This window comes from Rhinopithecus bieti, unplaced genomic scaffold (assembly GCF_001698545.2).
Source record: "Rhinopithecus bieti isolate Rb0 unplaced genomic scaffold, ASM169854v2 scaffold_20477, whole genome shotgun sequence".
In the NCBI taxonomy this organism is placed as follows: Eukaryota; Metazoa; Chordata; class Mammalia; order Primates; family Cercopithecidae; genus Rhinopithecus; species Rhinopithecus bieti.
Genome location: NW_016810038.1, coordinates 3,289,365 through 3,311,305, shown reverse-complemented (window position 1 = coordinate 3,311,305; position 21,941 = coordinate 3,289,365). Strand labels below are relative to the sequence as shown.

The following is a 21,941-nucleotide window of genomic DNA, read 5'->3' as shown; positions in this document are numbered from 1 at the left end:
GCCGCCGCCGGGCCGGGCCCAACGAGGCTGGGCCGCCTCCCTGACGGGCTCAGCCGCCAGGCCAGTCCTCGCCCGCGGAGGCCCAGCCCTAGGCCCCGTCGCCGGTGCGGCGCGGTGGTCCTCCTGTCAGCCCAGCCCTGCGCCCCCCGAGGCCGCGACACCTGCGGACTGGGCGGGGAGACGCGGCCGCTTCCAGGGCCGCGCGTCGGCCCTGCCTGGCCACAGGCCCTGGCTTCCAGAAGTTCCCATGGCAGTGTCCCCAGCTGCCTTTACTTGGGGACATCTGGCCCTGCCCCCTCTCTGGTGGAAGCCGCCTAAGCCCTATCCGAGTGTTGGAAGCAAAGCAGCCCCCAGCCTGGCCCTTCCAGTCTTGGTGGCTTCATCCCACCAGGGGTATGCGAGCCAGCCTAGAGACAGTTAGCTCTGCAGAGAGGCGACACATCTCCCTAAGGATGGGACAAACGGTGGCGGGGAGCAGCGCAGTGCCCTTCCAGGACTGCAGGCGTGGTCGTGGCCGCAGGGCAGGGCCTCCTGGCACGTGGGCCGCTGTTTGAAGCCTCCGTCTCTTGTCTCTCCCTTCTGATCTAGCTCTGGCAGGCTGCCCTGAGCACGCTCAACCCCAACCCCACGGACAGCTGTCCCCTCTACCTGAACTACGCCACTGTGGCTGCCCTGCCCTGCAGGGTGAGCCGGCACAACAGCCCCTCAGCCGCCCACTTCATCACGCGGCTGGTGCGGACCTGCCTGCCGCCCGGAGCACATCGCTGCATTGTGGTGAGTGCTTCGAGAGGAGGCAGCCGCGGTGCTCCTAATCGGGCGGCGGTGAACTCGGGCCTGGGGAGCTCACAGCCCTGCACAGACTGCAGCGCATGCCGCCGGAGGGCTGTGGACATTATAATCCCTGCCCTGTAGACGGGGAAACAGGTCCAGAGAGACGCGGGGATTTGCCCCAGATTAATTTTGGTGGCAAATCAGAGACTCAAGCCTGGATTTCCTGAGGCCCACCTAGTGTCTGTCCCTCTGTCCCTCATTTTCCTGGCTGGTCAGGCTGTTGACATCTGGTGGCCAATGTGTTATTTCTCTTGGAGCATGACCAATGGTGGTTCCATGGTTCCTGGGGTGACCTGAGGGATGGGGTGGCGGCTGCTGTGGGACATCTCTGTCTAGATGTCATCTGCAAAGGAACTGATGTTCCGGAGGCGTTCAAAGAGCAGCTCCCTGCACTTCCTGGTGGCGGCCCTTGCACCCCTTATCCCGTCTCCCCCTGTGCGGCAGATGGTCTGCGAGCAGCCGGAGGTGTTTGCTTCCGCCTGTGCCCTGGCCCGGGCCTTCCCGCTGTTCACCCACCGCTCAGGTGCTTCTCGGCGCTTGGAGAAGAAGACGGTCACCGTGGAGTTTTTCCTGGTAGGACAAGACAACGGGCCGGTGGAGGTGTCCACATTGCAGGTGGGTGTCTGGAAGGGCAGACCCTGCCCCTGGGCCCAGGCAAGATCGGGGAGGTGGGAGGGAGGTCGGGAGAGGGAAAAGCTTGTTGCGGGGGCAGGAGCCGGGCTGGCTGCTTTGGTTCCTGGAAAGCTGCAGAGGCTTTTCCAAACCCAGGCCTCCTCCCTCTGCCTCAGCGTGATCTGTGACTTCAGGATTCTGTTGTATACAAGCAGTGTTTGTTGAGCACGTAATCAGTGCCAGGAACGTCCATGCTGTTTTCCAAATAATGCTGCCCGCTTGTGTGAGCTGTGTGTGTATGTGTGATGTATGCAGGTGTGTGTTGCTGTGTGTGTATGTATGTGCATGTGTTGTATGTGTGGGGTGTGTGTGCATGTGTGGTGTGTGTTGCTGTGTGTGTATAAATGCTGATGTGTGCATGAGTGGTGTGCGTGTGGTGTATGTGGTGTGTATGTTGCTATGTTTGAGTACTGGTGTGTGCATGTGTGGCATGTGTTGCTGTGTGTGTATGAGTGCTGGTGTGTGCATGAGTGGTGTGTGGTGTGTCTATGGTATGTGTTACTGTGTGAGTGCTGGTGTGTGCATGAGTGATGTGTGTGTGGTGTAGGTGTGGCCTGTGTTGTGTGTGTGTGAGTAGTGGTGTGTGCATGAGTGGCGTGTGTTGCTGTGTATGAGTGCTGGTGTGTATGGGGCGTGTGTTGCTGTGTGTGTGAGTGCTGGTGTGTGCATGAGTGGTGTGTGTGGTGTGTGTGCATGTGTGTTGCTGCACCCTTTACAGGGAGTACTTCTACATGTGTTATTTCACTCAATGCTGAGAATGATCTTTTTGAGGCTGCAAGGCCGGAAGTGATTTCCCAGCTCCAGATCCTTGGATGGGCCTGACATCAGGCTCCCTTCCTCACGGCAGCGGTCCCAGCCTCTGCGCCTGCCACCTCCAGTCCCCGAGCCCACAGCACCACCCAGGTTGTCTTTTCTCATGTGTCAGAGCTCATTCTTCACTTCTGGCTCTGGAAGGCTGTCACCTTCACCCTAGGCGGCGAGCTCTCCCACACCGGCGCTTGGGCCACACCTCATTTCTTTTTTTTATTTTTTATTTTTTATTTAATTTTTTTTTTAGAGACGGAGTCTCGCTTTGTCGCCCAAACTGGAGTGCAGTGGCCGGATCTCGGCTCACTGCAAGCTCCGCCTTTTGGGTTTATGCCATTCTCCTGCCTCAGCCTCCGAGTAGCTGGGACTACAGGCGCCTGCCACCTCGCCCGGCTAGTTTTTTGTATTTTTTAGTAGAGACGGGGTTTCACCGTGTTAGCCAGGATGGTCTTGATCTCCTGACCTTGTGATCCGCCCGTCTCGGCCTCCCAAAGTGCTGGGATTACAGGCTTGAGCCACCGCGCCCGGCCTTCATTTCTTTTACTGTGTCCTCTCTGAGGCCTGCAACCACTGCCCCTCAACCCCAATTTTTCCATCTTCACCAGCATGAGATAGCTCCCCTTTTTTTCCTTCATCTCTGAATTTTTTAAAAAGTCTAACTGGTTTGCCTTTCTTAATCCTCTTTTTCCTCTTAACCCATGGAAACATAGTTTTGCCCCATCCTGACATTGTTTTCTAAGGACTGCTGGATGGGGCATTGCCATCCCTCCTTGAAATGCATCTGCCCCATCCAGAGGTCTCCCTCTCTCCTGCTGCTCCCCAGACTGTCGCCACCTCTCGGCATCCTCTTCATGGCCATTCCAGTGTTCTGACCTGCTCAGTCCTCTCAGGGTCAGACACCAGCATCTGCTTCTTCTGTCTTTAGGAATTTCCTTCTGAGTTCCAGGCCTGCTATCCAGGTGGGCAGGGGTGCCCACAGAGCCCGGTTGGGGGCTCAAGCATCACCCTTATTTCCAAGGATAGCAGGGCACCCTGACCTCTGTTGCCCTCGGTCCCTTCCCCTTCTGTGGACTTCCTGCTGTCTCTTAGACTGGCCACACCCACTCCTGCTCATGCTCCTGCGCGGGGGTCCTTTCCTGTCCAGCCCAGCATGGTCTCCATCTGGCCTCTGCCCACATTCCCTCCCCAGGGAGGCCTGGCCCTCTTGGCTAACACCACCCTCGCATTTGTCAGCTAAACTATTACTATAAGACATGTCACATCTTTGTTGATCTCCTGTGCTCCCCCACTAGGTTGGGAGTCCCCAGAGGGCAGGGACCTGGTCTTGTGCACAATGATCCCAGCACGCGACCCCACACATGACAAAGGCCCAATAAACATCTGGTGATGGAAGCAGTGGGGCAGTGAGTCCCCATGGCCCCCAACCCCATTGGTCCCAGCTAGCCAGTGTGTCCTGTTTCTTGTCTTTGCTCTGCCCAGTGCCATGCCTTGAGGTGCTCTCCTGGGCTGTGGCAGCAGTCTCCTGGTCACCCTGCCACAGATGGCCTCCTTCCAGCTCCTGCTTCGCTCACCTTCCAAAGGTGCATCTGAGTGTGTGCAAGGTGGCATCTTGTGAGTGCTGTCAGCTGTCACACCCTACACTCAAGGCAGGAGTGTGCACACAGCACATGCTGGTATACTCTACAGTCCTGTGAGATACGTCCTGTTGTCCCCAGGTTAGGGCTGAGCAAACTGCTTGCTGACATTGAGTGACTCACCGGGACCATGCCAGCAAAGGGCAGAGCCAGGTGTTCAGCTCCAGCTGCCACCACTCAGCCCTCTTGGGTCCTGAGCACACCAGCATCTGACACTCATGTGGCCTGTACTCAGCTTCTCCCTTTTCTTCCCTGCGGGAACCTTCCAGTCCCCACCCAGGACCCTGTCCCTTCTGCGTCCTGTGGCCTCATCCTCTTCTGTAGCAGAGACTGGGACTGTGCATTGTGAGTCTCTGCTGAGCTTGACTCCCTTGGACGTCTCTGAATTATCAGAGTCTTGCATGGTGCTTGGCACACGTGGACAGAATGCGTGGCCCTCCCCTTGTGGGAAGAGACAACCCTCCCCAGGGCAGCATGGCTGTGTGTTGGTGGAGGGACCCACAGCCCTGCCCTGCCTCCCGCAGACGCGCTCTTGCGTCAGAGCCCCGAGCTTGCCGTGGCCTGGGGTCTTCCAGGTGACACTTGGCCTCCTTGGAGGCCAGTCACACAGCATTGACGCACTTCTCAGACAGTCCTTGTCTGGTCCCCACATGCCCTCACAGACAAAACCCGCTGACAGGCGGCAGGGACGGCACAGGCACATTCATATCGGAGCTGTCAAGTTCCAGGTCTCTACCTTTGAGGCTTTGGGGTTTAATTACCTCGGCAGGGCGGGGGAGGTGGCCGGGCTGCGGTATCGACCCGGCGCTTGCTGCTCTGACATTATGAGACTAGAGGCAGGGATGATAAACTCGATGCTGTCCTGCACCCCCGCAAAACGGCGCTGCTTTTCTCTTAATAATTGTCTTTCTGGTGAGCGAGGGAGGCCACGCAAGCAGCCAGCTGTCTGAAGCTTCTGTGCCTGGGGGTGCACGGTAGGGGACAGGGTGGGGCAAGGATGCCCACAGATTCAGCTGAGAGTGAGGCTCCCAGAGCAGACGTGAGACACATGAGAAGGCAAAGAATGGCCCAAGCCAGGGCTGAAGGACACATTTCTGGGACCCACGTGACGTGTGCTTTGGTGCACATGCCCCTCTCTGCCCTGCCTTCGAGTGTGGGCTCTGAAGCCCTGCCAGGCAAGCAGGGCCCATGTTTTCAGCTCCTGGGTGGACACGTCAGTTCCATGAGGCGAGACCTCCCTCTGTGTCCCTCCCCTTCATGCCCAGAACCATGCTGTGTCAAGTGACAGCACTAGGGCAGCCAGACCCCCATCTGTCTTGCAGGGTTCATGAGGGACTTGCGTGGGACTCATGAGGAAAGCAGTGGCCCAGAGGGAGGGCGTCCGGGAGGGCCAGCGGGTTCAAGCGCTCAGGGTGTAGAGTGCTTCCGCTTGGTGGGGAGGATCTGGAAAAGCTGCTGGTGGATATGGCCTATGAGAACTGCCTCGAAGGATGACTGGGATCTTGGTGGGAGGGAAAGGGCTATGGGATCTGCAGAGGTGAGGGGTGGGAAGCTCAGGGCATACTCGGGCCACCTACCTTCAGCTGTAGCTAGGATGAAGGGAGAAACAGGACACAGGGCTTGGAAAGGATCCAGATACGGAAGGGCAGGACCCCAGGCTGGAGACTCCTATATACTTGTGGAGGCACAAGGTGGTGGCTGTGCTGAAGGTTCTTTCTACAGGTGGCCTGGGTTGCTGGGGGTGAGGCAGGCAGCGAGAGCCATGCTCTCTCTCTCCTCTCCCCTTGCTGCCCTGTCAATGGCCTTGTGGGTGGCATTTGCCTCTGATGCCTTTGTGTTCCTGGGGGATGGACAAGTGGAGAACATCTGCCTCCCACCTGGTCCCAGGACCCCAGTGATGGCCTTTTTTTTTCCTAGTGCTTAACAAATGCCACAGACGGCGTGCGGCTAGCAGCCCGCATCGTGGACACACCCTGCAATGAGATGAACACCGACACCTTCCTCGAGGTTTGTGGGTCATCATGCCGGGGGCGGGACCAGGCTGCGGTGGGTGTCATAGACCCCCAGGAGAGCCAGAGGAAACCAGGGGCTGTCCCCACCCTGATGTGGCCTCAGGGCTGCCCTCGATGGAGTGCTGCTGTCCGCCCAGCTCTAGGAAGCCTCAGGAAAGTGTGTGTGGGGAGGACAGAGCCTCCTCTTCAAGGCCCCTTGGCAGGACTGCAGCCAGAGCTGCAGGAAATGAGAGAGTGTGGAGGGTGAGCCCCCTCTCCTGGGTTTCATCACACGCGAAGCTGGCTCCCAAGCCCAGCTCCCCGACTCCACACAGGCAGCAGTTCATCCCTGGCCCCAGCCTCGGCCTCTCCTGTTTCCAGCCATCTTCATGTGTCGTTGTGTTGTTGTTTTTTCCATGAACACGTCCAGGAGATTAACAAAGTTGGAAAGGAGCTGGGGATCATCCCAACCATCATCCGGGATGAAGAACTGAAGACGAGAGGATTTGGAGGTGGGTGGGGGCTGCATCCCTGCAGGTCTTGGCCTCAGGCAGTGACCAGGAGCACTTGGGTGACAGGGGGGTCGGCAGGCCACATGGCACATTGTCCCAAACTTCATCCTGCTTGTGACCTGAAAGGAATCAGCCTGTGTCCAAGCCCAGTGCCAGACCCTGGGAAGCAGCCATCCCTGGGGGAGAAGGGGGGGCAATCCAAATTCTGATGTGGATTCTGGAAGCTGCTAGATCCAAGTCCTTCCCTGCCTGCAGCCTCTCCAGCGTCCTCACGTGCTGCACACCCTTACTCTTGGGACTGGCTCAGCAGGGCCTTTCTGTTCCTTGAATACACAAGTTCACATCATGGCAGGCAGGGCCTGTGTGTGGATGGCTCTCCCCATCTGGAATACTTTCCCCCAAGATATATTTTTGGTGGAGGTCATCTCAACCAATGCATCTCAGTTCAGATGCCCCCTCCTCAGAGAGGCCTTCCACAAGTCCCTAGACCCACCTTTCCCCATTGCCCAGGAGCCAGAGGGGCAGATAAGTATGACTCAGCTGCCCCATGGTGCTTGTAGACTGGCGAGGGGAAGGTGGCTGTCTCTGTTACGTAGGCTACAAAACAAATTACTCAGAAGATAGCAGCTGAAAGCAACAACACTTATCCCCTCACCATGCTGTGGGTTGGGGAATCCTCCCCTGGTGCAGGGTCTCTGCCTGCTGTTGTCAGGTTGGTGGCTGGGGCTGCAGTCATCTGAAGGCTTGCCTGGGGCCTGCGATGTGCTTCCAGGCAGGCTCACAACAGGCTGCAGGTCTTAGGGCCTCACAGGCCATTAGCTGGAGACAGCAGTTCCTCGCGGTATAAGCTGCCCTCCGAACGAGGTCTCTTGAGTGAGAGATAGGGATGAAAAGTGAGCAAACAAGATGGAAACTCCCATCTTTTTCTGTAACCTAATCCCAGGAGTGGTATCTCATCACTTCTACCTTTTTCTTTTGGTTAGAGGTGGGACATTAGGACCTGCCCACATGAGGGGGAGGGACTACACAAGGACATGAATACCCAGACATGGGGGTCACAGGGGCCATCCTGGTGGGGTCTACCTAGACAGAAGCCATTTACAAGTGGAGGGAGAGGCCACTTGTGTCAAGAAAAGCTCCACAGAGGAGGTGGCATTTGCTGTGGATCTTACAGGATGAGTTGGAGTTTGTTGGGCGGCCATGATTAGCTCTCACCATTGTTGCTATGATTATTTGACTCAATTATTGCAGGACTTTGAGCCATAGACTGCACACACACGGGCCACAGCTTTCTTGATAAGATGTGTCATGTAAACCAAAGAGGCAGTGGTGCGGAGACTGTGGGAGCGACTGTGAAAGGGCGGTGCAGTCCCTGAGTGCTCAAAGGATTCAGGAAGTGGGGACGAGCATGGGCTGGGGCAGCCTTGAGGCATTATCCAAAAGTCATTTCATTCTGCAATCCTGTTCTTTTCTTTCTGGAAAGGATACAATATTTTTTCCCTCAGTGGGTTTTCTTGCCTAACAATACATTGCATAGAATTTGTTTGCAGTCTCAGGCATTGGAGGTAATTTGCATTCCTCAATCCCACACTGGCCAGGAGCAGGAGAAGGGGCAGGGAGCCCCAGGCTCAGGCAGGCGGCTTTCCAGGAGAAACACCAGCGGCCAGAGTGGGGGTGTCCAGGGACCTCTGGGAGTTCCCCACTCAGCTCAGCCCGAGCCTAACCCACTTCTCCCCACGCTTTCCATAGGAATCTATGGGGTCGGCAAAGCTGCTCTGCATCCCCCAGCCCTGGCTGTCCTCAGCCACACCCCAGACGGAGCCACGCAGACCATCGCCTGGGTGGGCAAAGGCATCGTCTATGACACTGGGGGCCTCAGCATCAAAGGGAAGGTGAGGTGCAGGGCCAGCTCTCCAGAGGGCTCTGGGGGTGGGGAGGGGCCCAGTTTGGCTCCAGCCAGCCCTCTCAGAGGTGTCATGGGGTGGGGGACAGCAAAGTTTCTGGGAGTTCTGGGTTGGGGTGGGTTCAGGGAGAGCCCACAGGGCCAGTTCCCATGCTGAGGCGACAACTTCACGTGGCCCCCTGGGTTCCACGCCCACCCTTCAGAAGGGTCTGGAAACAAAAGTCTGGCCAGGGCCCGAGAGCAGCCCCGGAAATGACCGAAGGAACGGCACGCAGGGCCAGGGAGGCAGGGCTTGCAGCTGCGGGGCGTTGTCCGAGGGAGGGAAGGGCGAGGGGACGCCTCTGTCTCTGAGTCTGCCATGGTCCCCACTGAGAAAACGCTCAGGGTGGCCACACAAGACCCTCTGAAGGCACGTGACCCCCAAGAGCGAGGGGAATCTGGATGCAGCACAGAAGCGAGTCACCCAGGAGCATCCCTGTGAGGTGTCCCTAGACGCCCGTCCCGTGGTGTGGCTTTCTGTCCTGCCATCCCAGGAGGACAGGTGCTTGTGGAGCCCCGGTCGTGGCCTAGTCGGCCTGCCGCAGCAAGACCTTCCCTCCTCCGCACCATCTCCATCCATTCATCCCACACACTGTGTGAACACACCGTGTGAGCAGCTGTGCTCGGTCTTGGGCTGGGAAGGACGGGGAGGGAGGAGACTGGGAAGTGTGTGCCTCAGGAGGTCTGGAAGGAGCAGGGAGTACATCTGGAACAGATACTGCAAACTAGCAGCCCGCAAGGCTCACAGAGGCCTGGCGTTTTTAAAATTTGAATTAGCTACCCATATTTGAAACCAGGAAGGACTCTCATCGAAGCCTGGATTTCCGGCCTTTTGTGAATTCAGGTCTGCCAGTGCTGGCATTCTCTTCCCACCTGGCAGCATTCCCCTGCAGCCAGCGGGCCTGCCCCTGGTGTTGCCCATTCTCCAGTTTGGTTCGTGGCAGGCCCCACCACTTGCTGCTGCCTTGCTGACACTGAGCCCTGGTGTCAGCTGCTGTTCAGGGTGGCGCTGGTGCAGCTCGCTGTGCTCTGCTTTCCAGCATGCCTAGTTTATTTCATACCTGGAATGGATGAGTAGTTCCCATCCCTCCTCTAAACCACAAAACTGTTTAGAACAAGGCAGGAAATTAATCATAAAAAGGTTTTTTCTTTAAAAAAAAAAAAAAACATTTTCTATTATTAAGTTCCATACCTATTATCGTGCCAGTAAAAAAAAATTAAAAAGAAAATAAATATTGTACTACAAAGACAACAGAAATGGATTAACACTTAAGTAGCATTCATGTATTTTTTTTTTAATAGAAAAAAACATGCCTCCCTATGGGTTTCTTGGAGTAATAGATGGTGGAATGAATGTTTCTGGCTTTGGGTCTTAGCATCTACACATTTGACAATGATTTCATTTAAATTGATCTTCTTTACTAATGTGTGTTCAGTAGGTGGAGGAATCAGCTTTGTCAGCTATCTTCATTCACAGTTGGTCCAAGAATACTCTCTGTTAATTTTGATTTTGAAGAGCTCCAATCACGTGAGGCAGCAGATACACAGATACTTAGGAAAAGTCTTTAATACGGTATCATTTGGCAGAGATTCCTAAAAATCCCATTTCACAGTAAATTCCAGCAATCACAACACCCACCATGTGTTCAGTTCTTCAGGGTGGAATCTTGTGGCTTTCAGATGTCTGTGGAACAAAAACATTTTGGACACAGTAACTCCAAGTGTTCACATGGAATGAGGGAACTGAAGGAACTCAGGTTCCGCGTCTTCGTTTTGACCATCCCGTGCTCTTGGGTTTTATTTTGGGTCCTCTGTTTCGACACCAGGAGGTAGGAAATCATGGGCCCTGGAGGCCCCGACTGTGCCCAGAGCCAGGCCACAGGATCTGACTGTCAGAGCAATTCTCAGAAGGAATGTGGGTAGTAGACTCCGCGAGTGTCAGGGCCAGTTGTGTGTCAGGTCACTGTTAACATCCATGTAATGTTACTTTCAGGATAAGTAACAAAGATAGGAGAATTTGAAGCTTTTATTTGTAAGATTAAAATGCAACTGTAGCCACAGCAATTTTTTAAACTTCAACCAACAACAGATTTTTGGAGGAGGAATATGTTATCGCTGACATTGTTCAGAGATACCAGCACATGGTGGTAATAAGCAAACTGACTTTTAGTTGGTTTATTATGATTCCTAAATTCGCCACAGATAGTGCACCCCTTACTGCCTGCACCTGGTACTGGCTGCCCCCACCCTCGCACCCTCAATACCTGCGGTCAGTCACCCTGGAAGCCGCTACATTCTGGCTGGTAGAGTTGTGGACCCTCTTCTCTGTGGATCAGATGCTTGTTTTTGATGTCGGTTTGTTGTGGACCAGTGTGAGAAGATGAGCTTCCTGGGAATTCATTTGTTTGCTTGTGGCGCTAACTCTAGTCACTTAGGGAAAATACTGCACCTGCCTTCATCTCATGAGGCTGTGGCTGCACCTGTGCAGTAAGTCAGCTCCTGGCTTCGAAATTAACACAAAGGGAAAACCTGACCACATAGGCCTTTCCTAGAGGCCACAGCCGCACAGCCTCCGGGGAAGCTGTGGTCTGAGGGTGGCTGGTAGAACTGTCAGAGAGTAGGGCATTTTCCATGGCTACAGATCACCTTCTGAAAATGAGACTATAGCCCCTGCCTATTCCCAGGGTCCAACTGGTCTGCAGACACCATAATACAAGGAAGAGCTGGGTGTTTTGGCACCAGTGAAACAATACCTGGTTTTTTATTTTAAACCAGCACATCTTTGCCGCTGCACTTGGAACTGTTCTACGTGGATTTGGGATCAACCAGCAGGCCTTTCCTGAGCTGTTACTATGTGGAGTGGGCACTGAGGCTCCAGCCATTGAAGGAGAGACCCCAATCCTGACCTGAAGGCACTCACAATCTCATCCCAAGGGCCTGGTGTGAAACGTGAACGCAGCAGGCATTCCCCCCAGTGGCTGCGTCTAGAGCAAATGGTGGAGAAATGGTCACTCCTCAAAAAGCAAGCTGAGTGGAGCCAGCTCAGCTCCCAGTTTTGCAAGAAAAATCACAGCTCCCTTTTCAAAGATTTCAAGGGCAGATCAAGATCAGCCTGGACTAGCAGGCCTCAAATGCATTACTGGAGACCCCTTTACTCTCTTAACAAGTACCAACCCCAAAGAGGCTTTGTGTATAAGAATGTTGTCTATTGATATTTACTTTACTGGAAATTAAAAGTGAGAAATTTATAACATGTATAATTCATTAAAAATAGCATATAAATCCATTGCATGTTATCATAAATGATATAATTTTATGAAGATAAGCATTTTCCAAAATGAAAAGATAATTTACTGAGAGAGTAGCGTTGTTGTACATTTTCACAAATCCTGTCAGTGACTTAATAGAAGACAGCTAGGGACCTGGCATCTGCTTCCGATTTAGTCTGTGGAAACGTGTTGTTTCAGTTCAACTTTATCAAGAAAATCTGGCCTCTCACATTCTATAGTTGAAACAGGGAAAAGGATTTTAGTACCTTTTTCAGCTCACTCTGAACATTCTTTGCTATTACACCAAAACTCAACAAGTGGTAGCTTCTTAAAGGCTGGTTATAACATGGAATCTAGAGCCTCACGAGTAGACTTTGGCGCTCCGTGGCAGTTCAATCCACTGTCGGTCTCACTTTGAACATGTGGTTTTTGTAATACGCATGTTCACTTGAATAATATTGGTTCAAGAGTTCTGCAGAAATCCAAATTTTTGACACATTACGTTATATAGTATCAAAAAATCACTTAATATCACCATCCATCTCATCAGAAAAGTCAGGTTGAGTATGAGGAAGTTGTCATGGTGACAGGAGAAAGTTTTCAAAATTCTGATTTTGCTTTAAAGCTCAAATGTATACCACTGGCAATAAATAATGTCAGCTGTTTCTGGAAGTAAGAGGCTGAGTTTGTTCCTTTTCTGGGAAATATCTGCCAGATACCTAAATCCAATTAAGTGCCATTTGTCTGTCAGTTTTCTTTCAAGTAAAATGGTGTCGTGGCCAAAGTGGCTCATGGAGCTCAGAACTGCCCCCAGCAATCACAGCTGAGCTTCTGCTCTGAGCGACCACCGCCCGTCAGCAAGAGCAGGAGTGCATTAGGAGTCACACAGAATATGGAAAATGTATTGTACCCAAGGGTTGAGAGTTTTAAAAATTAATTTTACTGCTTCAGCAAGGAAATTCTAACGTGAAATTGGCATTGGTTCATTTTCCCAGAGGGCATGGAAACGAATACAGGGGCTCCCCGACCTCTTTGGGACTGTGGCCTAATATTCCAGCGCAGGGGCTGTGTCAGCCCGGTGAGAAAGGCAGAGACCATCTTAAATCACGGCGAAAATGGTTTCTTCTATAAAAACAGAAACAATGTATGAGGGCTGGTGAAACTTTGCACAATCAGTTGAGCTGTATTTGCAAGCCCGGTCCTGGCTCTGCCTGCAGTTGGGAAGGAGCTGGCAGCTGTGATGGGGGAGACATGGTGTACAGTGAGCAGCCGTTTCCAGGCATTTCTGTGTGACCCATTTTGCACATGGTTTGATTCCAGATCGGAGGCCCTGTTTTTCCATTTAAACAATCCTGTACTTTCTCGCAGATTAGCTAGGAAGAGATGACTTATTTTCAGTAGAAAGGTGGTCCCTTCTTCTGGCGGTAGACCTGGCAGTGACATGAGGGAGCGACAAGTGTCCTCGCTGCTGGTGGTGTCAGTGGGGGTGGATGGGTGTCAGTGGGGGTGGATGGGTGTCATTGGGGGTGGATGTGACTGATTTTGGTGAACATCAACCCTCACCATCGTTCAAAGTTGTGATGAAGGGCAGAGAATGCTGAGCCTAAGTCTCGTTAGGTGGTAAAGGCCTCTAAATGCCAGGGAGAGGAAGCTAGGCCTTGTTCTGGGGGTGACAGGTGGCCAGGGCAGGTTTGCATTGCGGCAGCAGCCCCTCAGGCTTCCTCCCCACCATAAGCACAAAAGGAATCTGCAATGAGTGCAGGAAGCAAGCAAGCCCACCCAGGTCCCCGAGGTGCTGGCCAGGGACCTCAAGCAAGCCCCAGAGGCTCCCTGGACCTCAGCTTCCTTCTCACACTGTGCAGAGGAGTGGAGAGAGAGGGTCCCTGCAGACAGACCCCCAGGCGGTGTGGCAGCCCAGGACTGAGGTCAGGGTGCCCGGCCTTAAAGCACGGGGTCTCTGTGGCTATGTCAGAGCCCGGCCACGGTGAATTCTGCAACTCCGGGCATCTCCTCGGGTTCCCCTTCCATGCAGTTACTGTTTGATAGCCCCAAAGTTCTGTCAAAACAAAAGGGAGCCCCACCATCTATAGCAAAGACTCCCTGTTGCTTCTGGAGAACACCCCGCTTGGCCAATAGGAGGTTCATTGAATTCTGTGGATGCCCAGGAGGCCTGGTGTGGGGGCTGCCCAGGCCTGGGAGCCGGGGAAGGGGGCGCCTAGCGTGGGGCTGGGTGGGGGTGGGGAGCTGCTGCTGCCAGGCCTCGACCTCACGGCTCACCTTTGTCCGGGTCTCTTTGTACCACCTGCAGACAACCATGCCAGGGATGAAGCGAGACTGCGGGGGTGCCGCGGCCGTCCTGGGGGCCTTCAGAGCTGCAATCAAGCAGGTGAGTGGGGCCCTGCCCACCCTCTGCAGGGGTGTCCTGGGTGTGCCCCATGGGTGCTCCGCTCTCCCTTGTCTGCCCCGCCACAGGCACCACCATGTTCCTACCCGAGTCTCCCCGTGGGTGCCTGTCCCCACTCTGCCCTCAGGCTCCTCTTGGGCCCCCAGAGCTTCCTGCCTTCATCAGGGCTGCTCTGGGAGGCCCCGAGGACAAGGTCCAGCCATGTTCTCTGCTCAGGGCCTGCCTTGGCTCCAGAGCCCCATGAGCGGTTGGCTCAGTGAGGAATCCTGACCTAGACCCGCGTGGCATGTGGCAGGCAGAAGCTCATGGCAGGGGCGTGTATTGTTCTATGTACCTTTCCCACAACCCTTCTTTGCAGCAGAGCTGCCTCTGGTGACTGGTCTTGCCAAGTCACCACCCCTGAACCTGGCCGGGCCCCCTTCCTCTCTTGCCTGAGTGACCTTCCCATGGAGCCCAGATGTCCCTGGGGTCATGAAAAGTGCTTATTAAACAAATGAAGCGGCCAACTCATGCTTGTAATCCCAGTACTTTGGGAGGCAGAGGCAGGAGGATGACTTGAAGGCCAGAAATTCAAGACTACCCATAGTAACCTTGCGAGACCCCGTTTCTACAAAAAAAAAAATTTAAAAACTAGCCAGGCGTGGTGGCACACACCTGTAGTCTCAGCTACTTGGGAGGCTGAGGTGGGGGAGGATTGATTGAGCCTGGGAGGTTGAGGCTGCAGTGAGCTAAGATCCCACTGCTGCACTGCAGCCTGGGAGACAGAGCGAGACCCTGTCTAAAGAAACAGGCCAATGGAGAGTGTGCACGGACTCATCAGCCACGGTTTTACCTCCCTAGCCTAGCGGTCAAAGATGGACGGGTACGCCAGGAGCGCGGTGGCCCTGGGCTCTGGGGGTGTCAGCGACCCTCCAACCCTGGCACCAAAAAAAGCAAGCCCCTGCCCCACTTACCTACCCCAAACCCTTGGCTGCCCTGGGGGACCAGGCCCAAGCCCCGGCGTGGCACTGGAGAGCCTTCCCACGCTGTCCCTAAAGCACTCACTGTGCAGCCCATCTTTGGCCACCCTCTTCTGTTAGACCAGCAAGTCCTGACTGTACCAGGGAACACCCAGGGAGTGTGTGAACATTGACAGCTCCAGGGCTCACCTCCAGCTCTGCTGAGTCCTGGATTTTTTCCGTCGCCCCTGGTGATTGGAGACCCCCCCAGACTGGCTGTGAGGGCCGCGAGGGCAGGGCCGTGCCTGCGCTGTCTCTGTGTCACATCATCTAGCCGTGGAGACCTCAGCACTGTTTGCACCGGGGCTGCAGCTCGCTCGTCCTCTAAGCCAGCACTTCTCAAGTGGGGTCCCCATGTTGTTAGTAATGTGGGTTCTCAGCTCTGCCCCAGACCTGCTGGATCAGAAATTAGGGGCAGGGCCCAGCCTTCAGTGGGTAGCAGCCCTTCCTGGGAGGCGGAAAGCATCCATTTGCGAATCCCTCCTCCTTCTCCTCATGTCCCACGTGCCTGCCCAGGAGGTGCTGCCTCTACTTGCTCTGGGAAACCTGTCTTCCCTGGCAGGCCACAGATCCAGAACCCTGCTTTCTGGGAGGACTTCAGGGCTCCCCTCCTTTGTTGGTGGAGCTCATCTCTGTGGTGTCTGTGGCTTGGAGCCCCATGGCTTCATCCTGTGACCTCAGGGTCATGCTGTCATTTATTCATTTGTTCCCAAACACCCCCACTGCCCCCTGGAATGACTGCAGGAGGTCTCAGCACAGGGACAAGCTGTGCTCACTGTACACACAGATGGAATGTCAGTGCTGGGGTATCTGGGGAGGAGCTCTGACAGGAGGAGGCTGAGGGTCCTGAAGCCCCTGCCCCATGTCCCTGACACAGGTTGGGCTGCGAGAGTGGGAGCCGGGGACTCAGAGCCCTTGTGGAGCTGACAGGTGGCCCCTAGATCATCACCCTGAGGCTGGTGGAGTTCTTTCCCCTGTGCTGCGTGGGGGTGCGGGGCCATCTGTGAGGCTCAAGGACTGAGCAGGGGCCCAGGGAGGCCTCAGGGACTCACAGCTGCCGCCTGCCCAGCACCACTGCTGCAGCACCTGCCACTGGCCACTCTTTGCACTGCTGGCTGCCCCTGCCCACCGTCCCAAGCGTTTGCCTTTGGTGAGGGCTCTGCGCCCGTGGGGGAAGAGTCGGCTGTTCCAAGAGGTGGATCCTGTAGAACTGTGTGTGAGCACCGTCGAGGCCTGCTCCGTGCTAGGAGGATGTATCCTGGTTAAAGATTCGGCTCCGGGAGCAGAGGAAGGGCAGGGACAGGGGTCTGAGAGCGCCACTCCGTTTGACATTGCCGCCCGGGCATGGCCCGCTTAGGGTCGGGAGGCACCCTTAGAGCCTGTGCAGGGCAGGAACCGCTACCACCTGCTGGCCATACGTTTCTCAGCGAACAAATGACTTTCATTTTGGCATCAGAAAACTATAGCTTCACACCTAAACTTCCACGAGGCTGAGCTCTTCCTGCCCGTGTGTGTGTGTGTGTGTGTGTGTGTGTGTGTGTGTATTGAGGGGACGCAGCTGCTGGCCACCTTCCGTTGGCACAGGTTGGTGAGGCTTCATGACTGCCCAGCCCATGCAGCCCAAGAGTCCCACAGCCCAGCCCGTGCCCAGGCTCATCCACTGTGGTGGGTGGGCTCTGCCAGGGGAGGCTAGGAGACCCCAGCGGTGAACCTTGGTCTTGGGATCTGCCAGGACTGTGCCCAGGATGGCAGGGAGGGCGAGCTCTGGTCCCTGCAACTTGGAGCCATCTGTCTGTCTCTCTTCTGCTGTCTGTGAGTCTGAGAACCCCCAACTCGTCCTCCCCTCCTCCCCAAACCTATGACCTACAACTGGAGCCTCTGCCCACTTCTCCCTCCAGGGTTTCAAAGACAACCTTCACGCTGTGTTCTGCTTGGCTGAGAACTCGGTGGGACCCAACGCGACAAGGCCAGATGACATCCACCTGTTGTACTCAGGGAAGTACGTCTGACCCTCCCGCTCCTTCCTGCCCACTGTTGGAACTCATGACCCCTCCCCGGCCTGCAATGCCACTTCACTCCAGGCACACTGGGAGGGCGCCCCGCAGCAGGCTCCTTGCTTCCCGGAGTGCTGGGGAGCTTTGGTAGCAGGGCCACCTCACATTGAGGGGCCCATGACGCCTGGATGAGGTGCTAGGCTGCCTTGCAGTGCCTGGCCCAGGAGCTCATGGTCTACCCTGCATTACCAGGACAGGCCTTTCCAAAATTTAGGCCTGAATTATTTGGGTGTGTGAAGCTCTGACCCCCAGATTTCCTGCTCAGGGGCACCCCCTGTGTTTCCCCCTTGAGATTAACTCTGGAAAGTCAAAGCTGAGCTGGCCGCTGAGGAGCAAGTGGCTCTAGAATTCAGAAGAGAAGAGCCGTCCCCAACCCCATGAGCTGGTGCCTGAGTGGGCGCCTCCCCGCATCTCCTGCTCTTCCTCCTCATCTGCTGGGTGCCAGGCATAGTGTGCTGAAGGCCAGCCCAGCTGGTTCATGCCACCCACTTTACAGATGAAGAAACTGAGGCATGGGGGAGCCAAATGGCTGGTCCCTGGCTCTCGACTCAAGAGCAACAGGGCAGGGATGTCATGGAAGCCCTTTGCTCCAGGCACTGCATTGCTGTAGGGACTGGGGCCATCCCAGCCTCCCCAGTGGGGGAATGTGTCGGGGTTCGGGGAGCCACAGGGATGGGCAGCTCCAAATGGGGTCTTCCCAGTTCCAAAGGGGCTCACGCCAATGTCCCAGGGAATGCCGTCCCTGAGCGGGGATCTCTGCTATGCCCCAGGACGGTGGAAATCAACAACACGGACGCCGAGGGCAGGCTGGTGCTGGCAGATGGCGTGTCCTATGCTTGCAAGGACCTGGGGGCTGACATCATCCTGGACATGGCCACCCTGACGGGGGCTCAGGTGAGTGCTGCCTGGATCTGCCCCTCAGCTGTGGCACCAGGGAACCCCACCCCTCTCTTGACCTTGAGGTGGGGAAGGCAGCGGGTGGGGGGCTACCGTCAGGAAGTTTTCAGAACTGGGCACGAGGAGGGAGGAGGAGCTGCCTGTTGAGCTTGGTGTGGGCAGCGCCGAGGCCCAGGCTGGACGCAGAGCCGGGAACCAGCTTCTCTGTGCTTCATGGCCACAGTCCTTTCTGCCTGTGGTTTTTTCTTTTCTTCTCAACCATCTCTCTTCTGGCTCCCTTATTTCTCTGTCTGCTTCTCGATCCCTCTTTTGGGTGTTTCTCTCCTGCCGTCCCGTCCCCATGCTTCCCGGGTTCCTGCCCGCCCAGGGCATCGCCACAGGGAAGCACCACGCCGCGGTGCTCACCAACAGCGCTGAGTGGGAGGCCGCCTGCGTGAAGGCGGGCAGGAAGTGCGGGGACCTGGTGCACCCGCTGGTCTACTGCCCCGAACTGCACTTCAGCGAGTTCACCTCGGCCGTGGCTGACATGAAGAACTCGGTAGCGGTAGGTTTAGAACCTGGAGCCTAGAGCCTGCCACTTGGGTGGAGCCGGGCAGGCAGAGCCCTGCCTTCAGGGTGCTGGTGCACCCAGGGAGCTAGAGGCCCCCAGAAGCAGCCACAGAGCAGATGAGGGCCTGAGAGGCAGGTGTCAGGGCACAGGAGCCATCCCAGACAGCATGGGCTACTCACTGGCTTCCCTGCCACACAGCCAGGGGTTTCTCCCCCAGTCTTGGGTCTGACTCAGTTGCCCCGTCAGGCCCTTTGCTGGCTTCCCCGTTGGCCTATGGTGGGGGCAGACTCCTTGGCTCATGGTCAAGGCCCTCCCAGCCCAGCTTCAGCTGCCTCCCCACACTGACTCCCTCCCAGCCACCCCGGGCTCCTTGCAGATGGCAACAGTGAGAGATGATGGGGCAGGGTGGAGAGGGCCTGGCCAGAGCAACCCACAGGCACTGTGTCCTCCTGGCCTCCCTAGGACCGAGACAACAGCCCCAGCTCCTGTGCTGGCCTCTTCATTGCCTCCCACATCGGCTTTGACTGGCCCGGAGTCTGGGTCCACCTGGACATCGCTGCACCGGTGCATGCCGTGAGTGTCCCCACTCTCTACCAGCCTGGGCTGCTCCTGCCCCCTTGTCCAAACAGAGTCCCCCTCTGGCTCTGGAGCTGCTGGCCGAGCTCATCAGAAACTGCTGTGTCCGTGACCCAGCTTCCAGTCTGCTGTTCTGCCCAGGTCTCATCCTCCCTGGGAACAGAGTGGCTGCTGTGTGTGACCCTTCCCCAGCCAGCCTGTCCTCCACAGGGGGCCCTGGGCCTCCTGTCTCACCCATCCCCACCCTGAGGAGCTACCGGGGTTGAGGCAGAGCACACAGGGCCTTGCCTACCGCCTGTATCTGGCCTGCTGGCCGTCAGTGTGTCCAGCCAGCAGCATGGAAGGCCCTGGGCTCCAGCTGGTGCTCAGGATCTCCTTCCTGAGAAGGGGACTGTGGGGCACGTGGAGGGGACCCAGGAGGTGAGGGGTCCCCAGGAGCGCCTCCCGTGCTGCAGCCCCATGCCCAGAGTCTCTGTCCTGCCCTTTGCTTGCAGGGTGAGCGAGCCACGGGCTTTGGTGTGGCCCTCCTGCTGGCGCTCTTCGGCCGTGCCTCTGAGGACCCTCTGCTGAACCTGGTGTCCCCGCTGGGCTGCGAGGTGGATGTCGAGGAGGGGGACGTGGGGAGGGACTCCAAGAGACGCAGGCTTGTGTGAGCCTCCTGCTTCGGCCCTGACAAACGGGGATCTTTTACCTCACTTTGCACTGATTAATTTTAAGCAATTGAAAGATTACCCTTCAGATGGGTTTTGGTTTTTCTTTCTGGTCGTCACCATGGTGGTGGAAACAGCTGAAGTTTTAGGAGACAGCTTAGGGTTTGGTGCAGGCCATGGTGAGGGGACCAGCAAGCGCTGGGGCTTGTTTCTGTTAGTGACATACAGGACTGAGACAGCTTCTGTAAATTGCTACCCTTGGGGCCTTCTGCACCCCGGGGTGAGGCCTCCTGCCTGCCTGGTGCCCTGTCCCAGCCCCAGGTCCTGTGCAGGGCACGCGCGTGGCTGACAGCCAGGCTCTTACTCCAGCCGGGGCTGCCAGGGCATCCAGCCAGCCCAGCCCTGTGAAAGATGGAACTGACTTGCTGCAGGGGACCCGATTTTATAGGGCAAGAGAAGTCACACTCTGGCCTCTCAGAATTCACTTGAGGTTCAATTAAATATGGTCACACCACCCCTTCACCTGGCCTCCTTCTTCCCTCCACCCTCCATTTTTGAAACGGGTCCTGGAGCACGTCTGGGGACTGAAGTGCAGGGCTGCCTCCTGCTTCTCCCAGACCAGCTCTGGCTTTGAGCCCCAGCTGGTCAACCCAGTGTTGATGACAGGAGCCCGGTGAGGAGGATAGTGAGCCACTGGGCCTCGGCCTGGCCCTCCTGATCATTCTGATTTTCTGGGTGCGCACAGCACAGACTCCAGGCGGAAGCGCTGTGGGCTCTCGAAGTCTCCACAGCCCGGCAGCCTGCACGGAGGCTGTTCTGTCTCTCGAGGGTCCTGGAGCCTGTGCTGTGCGAGGCTGACTGTGCTTCCGCGCCCCTGGCCACACTGTCCCGGTGATAAAGGGCAGGGCCCCGAAGCCAATTCGGATTTCCCAGGAGCCCGCCAGGATTCAGGGAACCCCTGAACCTGGGCTCCAGGAAAAGCAGGTGAAGTGGGTCCATGGCACCCAGGAGCCCGCCTTCCACTGGCTTGGGTGACAGTGCAGGCCAGGACCTCGTCCCTGCCATGCATCCCCTTTGCCCTCAGTTGTAGCAGAGCTGCCTGGGGACCCCCAGGAAGGGATAGGGTCTGAGGCCCCACAGGGAGGGGGACAGTGCTCACCTCTCTTCAGCTGGGGCCAAGGGTGAGGACCTGGCTGCAGCTCTGCGGGACACGTGGCCCCAGGCTGCGTCCTGAGCCCCTGGCCACCTCACCCCAAGGGTCCCCAGACTCCAAGTGCCCCCACAGCCCTGGAAATCAAGGTGACTCTTTCTGGGCCTGATCCCAAGCAAATATTTATTAACTGCCTGCTGTGTACACAGCCCTGGCTGGGCCTGAAACGGCAAGAACTGGCTCCAAGGTCCTGGCCCTGTCTGAGGAAACTGCCACCCAACACAATGACAGCCATTGTGGGCAGCAGCCGGGCAGACGGAGCCGGAGCTTCCAAGCAGGGGCGGCTGCAGCCGGGCTGGGAGCCTTCACGGGTCATTAGCTTGCTTAATGGTGCTGCAATAGGCCCCGCTCGCCGGCCTCCCCTGAGACACTCAGAGGAGGCAGAGGTCACGAGGTGGCCTGGCTCCTTCTCCAGGGCAGCTGGCACCGTCTGCTCCCCCTACCAGGGGTGCGCCCGTGTGGACACAGGATGCAGGGTCAGGGAGCAGGGGAGGAACTGAGTCTCCCTTGTGCAGGCACAAAGGCGGCCTCAGGACCAGGGACCCAGCTGGGCACCAGCTGCTGGCTGGCCTGGCCTGCCTGCCGGCGTCAGGGGGCCCATGGGGGTGAGCCAGAGGCCTGGCTTTCCCTGGGGCCAAAGGGCTCTAGGAGGCAACGGCTGCTTCCCCAGGCCCCGCCAGAGCCCTGGCAACAGGGTCATGGGGCGGCCGGCGATGCTGGGGGGCAGGTGGGTGCTCTGGGTCCACTTGATCATGGTTTCTGGGGAGCAGTGCAGGAAGATGAGCTTGGTGCAGACACCCCACAGGCAGGCTAGCGCAAAGCTCCAAGGAAGTGCTCCCAGATGAACTTGGCCGAGAGCATCACCAGGGCCACGAGGAGCCCAGTGATGCTGGGGAAAGCAGGCGGGGCTAGGACCCCACCCACACCCCCTCCCTGGAATCTCC

The 21,941-nt window shown here is 56.7% G+C and overlaps 1 protein-coding gene across 1 annotated transcript in view; it reads left to right on the top strand.

The window, feature by feature from the left end:
• Positions 1 to 20,309, top strand: part of NPEPL1 (aminopeptidase like 1) — a 22,048-nt gene extending 1,739 nt beyond the window's left edge. The window contains exons 2-12 of the mRNA XM_017891197.1: positions 589 to 774; positions 1,276 to 1,446; positions 5,862 to 5,951; positions 6,366 to 6,447; positions 8,197 to 8,339; positions 13,967 to 14,044; positions 16,959 to 17,059; positions 17,885 to 18,008; positions 18,379 to 18,555; positions 19,024 to 19,134; positions 19,632 to 20,309. Coding sequence (XP_017746686.1) covers positions 589 to 774; positions 1,276 to 1,446; positions 5,862 to 5,951; positions 6,366 to 6,447; positions 8,197 to 8,339; positions 13,967 to 14,044; positions 16,959 to 17,059; positions 17,885 to 18,008; positions 18,379 to 18,555; positions 19,024 to 19,134; positions 19,632 to 19,790 — 1,422 coding nt within the window. The 3' untranslated portion in view covers positions 19,791 to 20,309. The remainder of the gene's footprint in view (positions 1 to 588; positions 775 to 1,275; positions 1,447 to 5,861; positions 5,952 to 6,365; positions 6,448 to 8,196; positions 8,340 to 13,966; positions 14,045 to 16,958; positions 17,060 to 17,884; positions 18,009 to 18,378; positions 18,556 to 19,023; positions 19,135 to 19,631) is intronic.
• Positions 20,310 to 21,941: the final 1,632 nt, after the last annotated feature.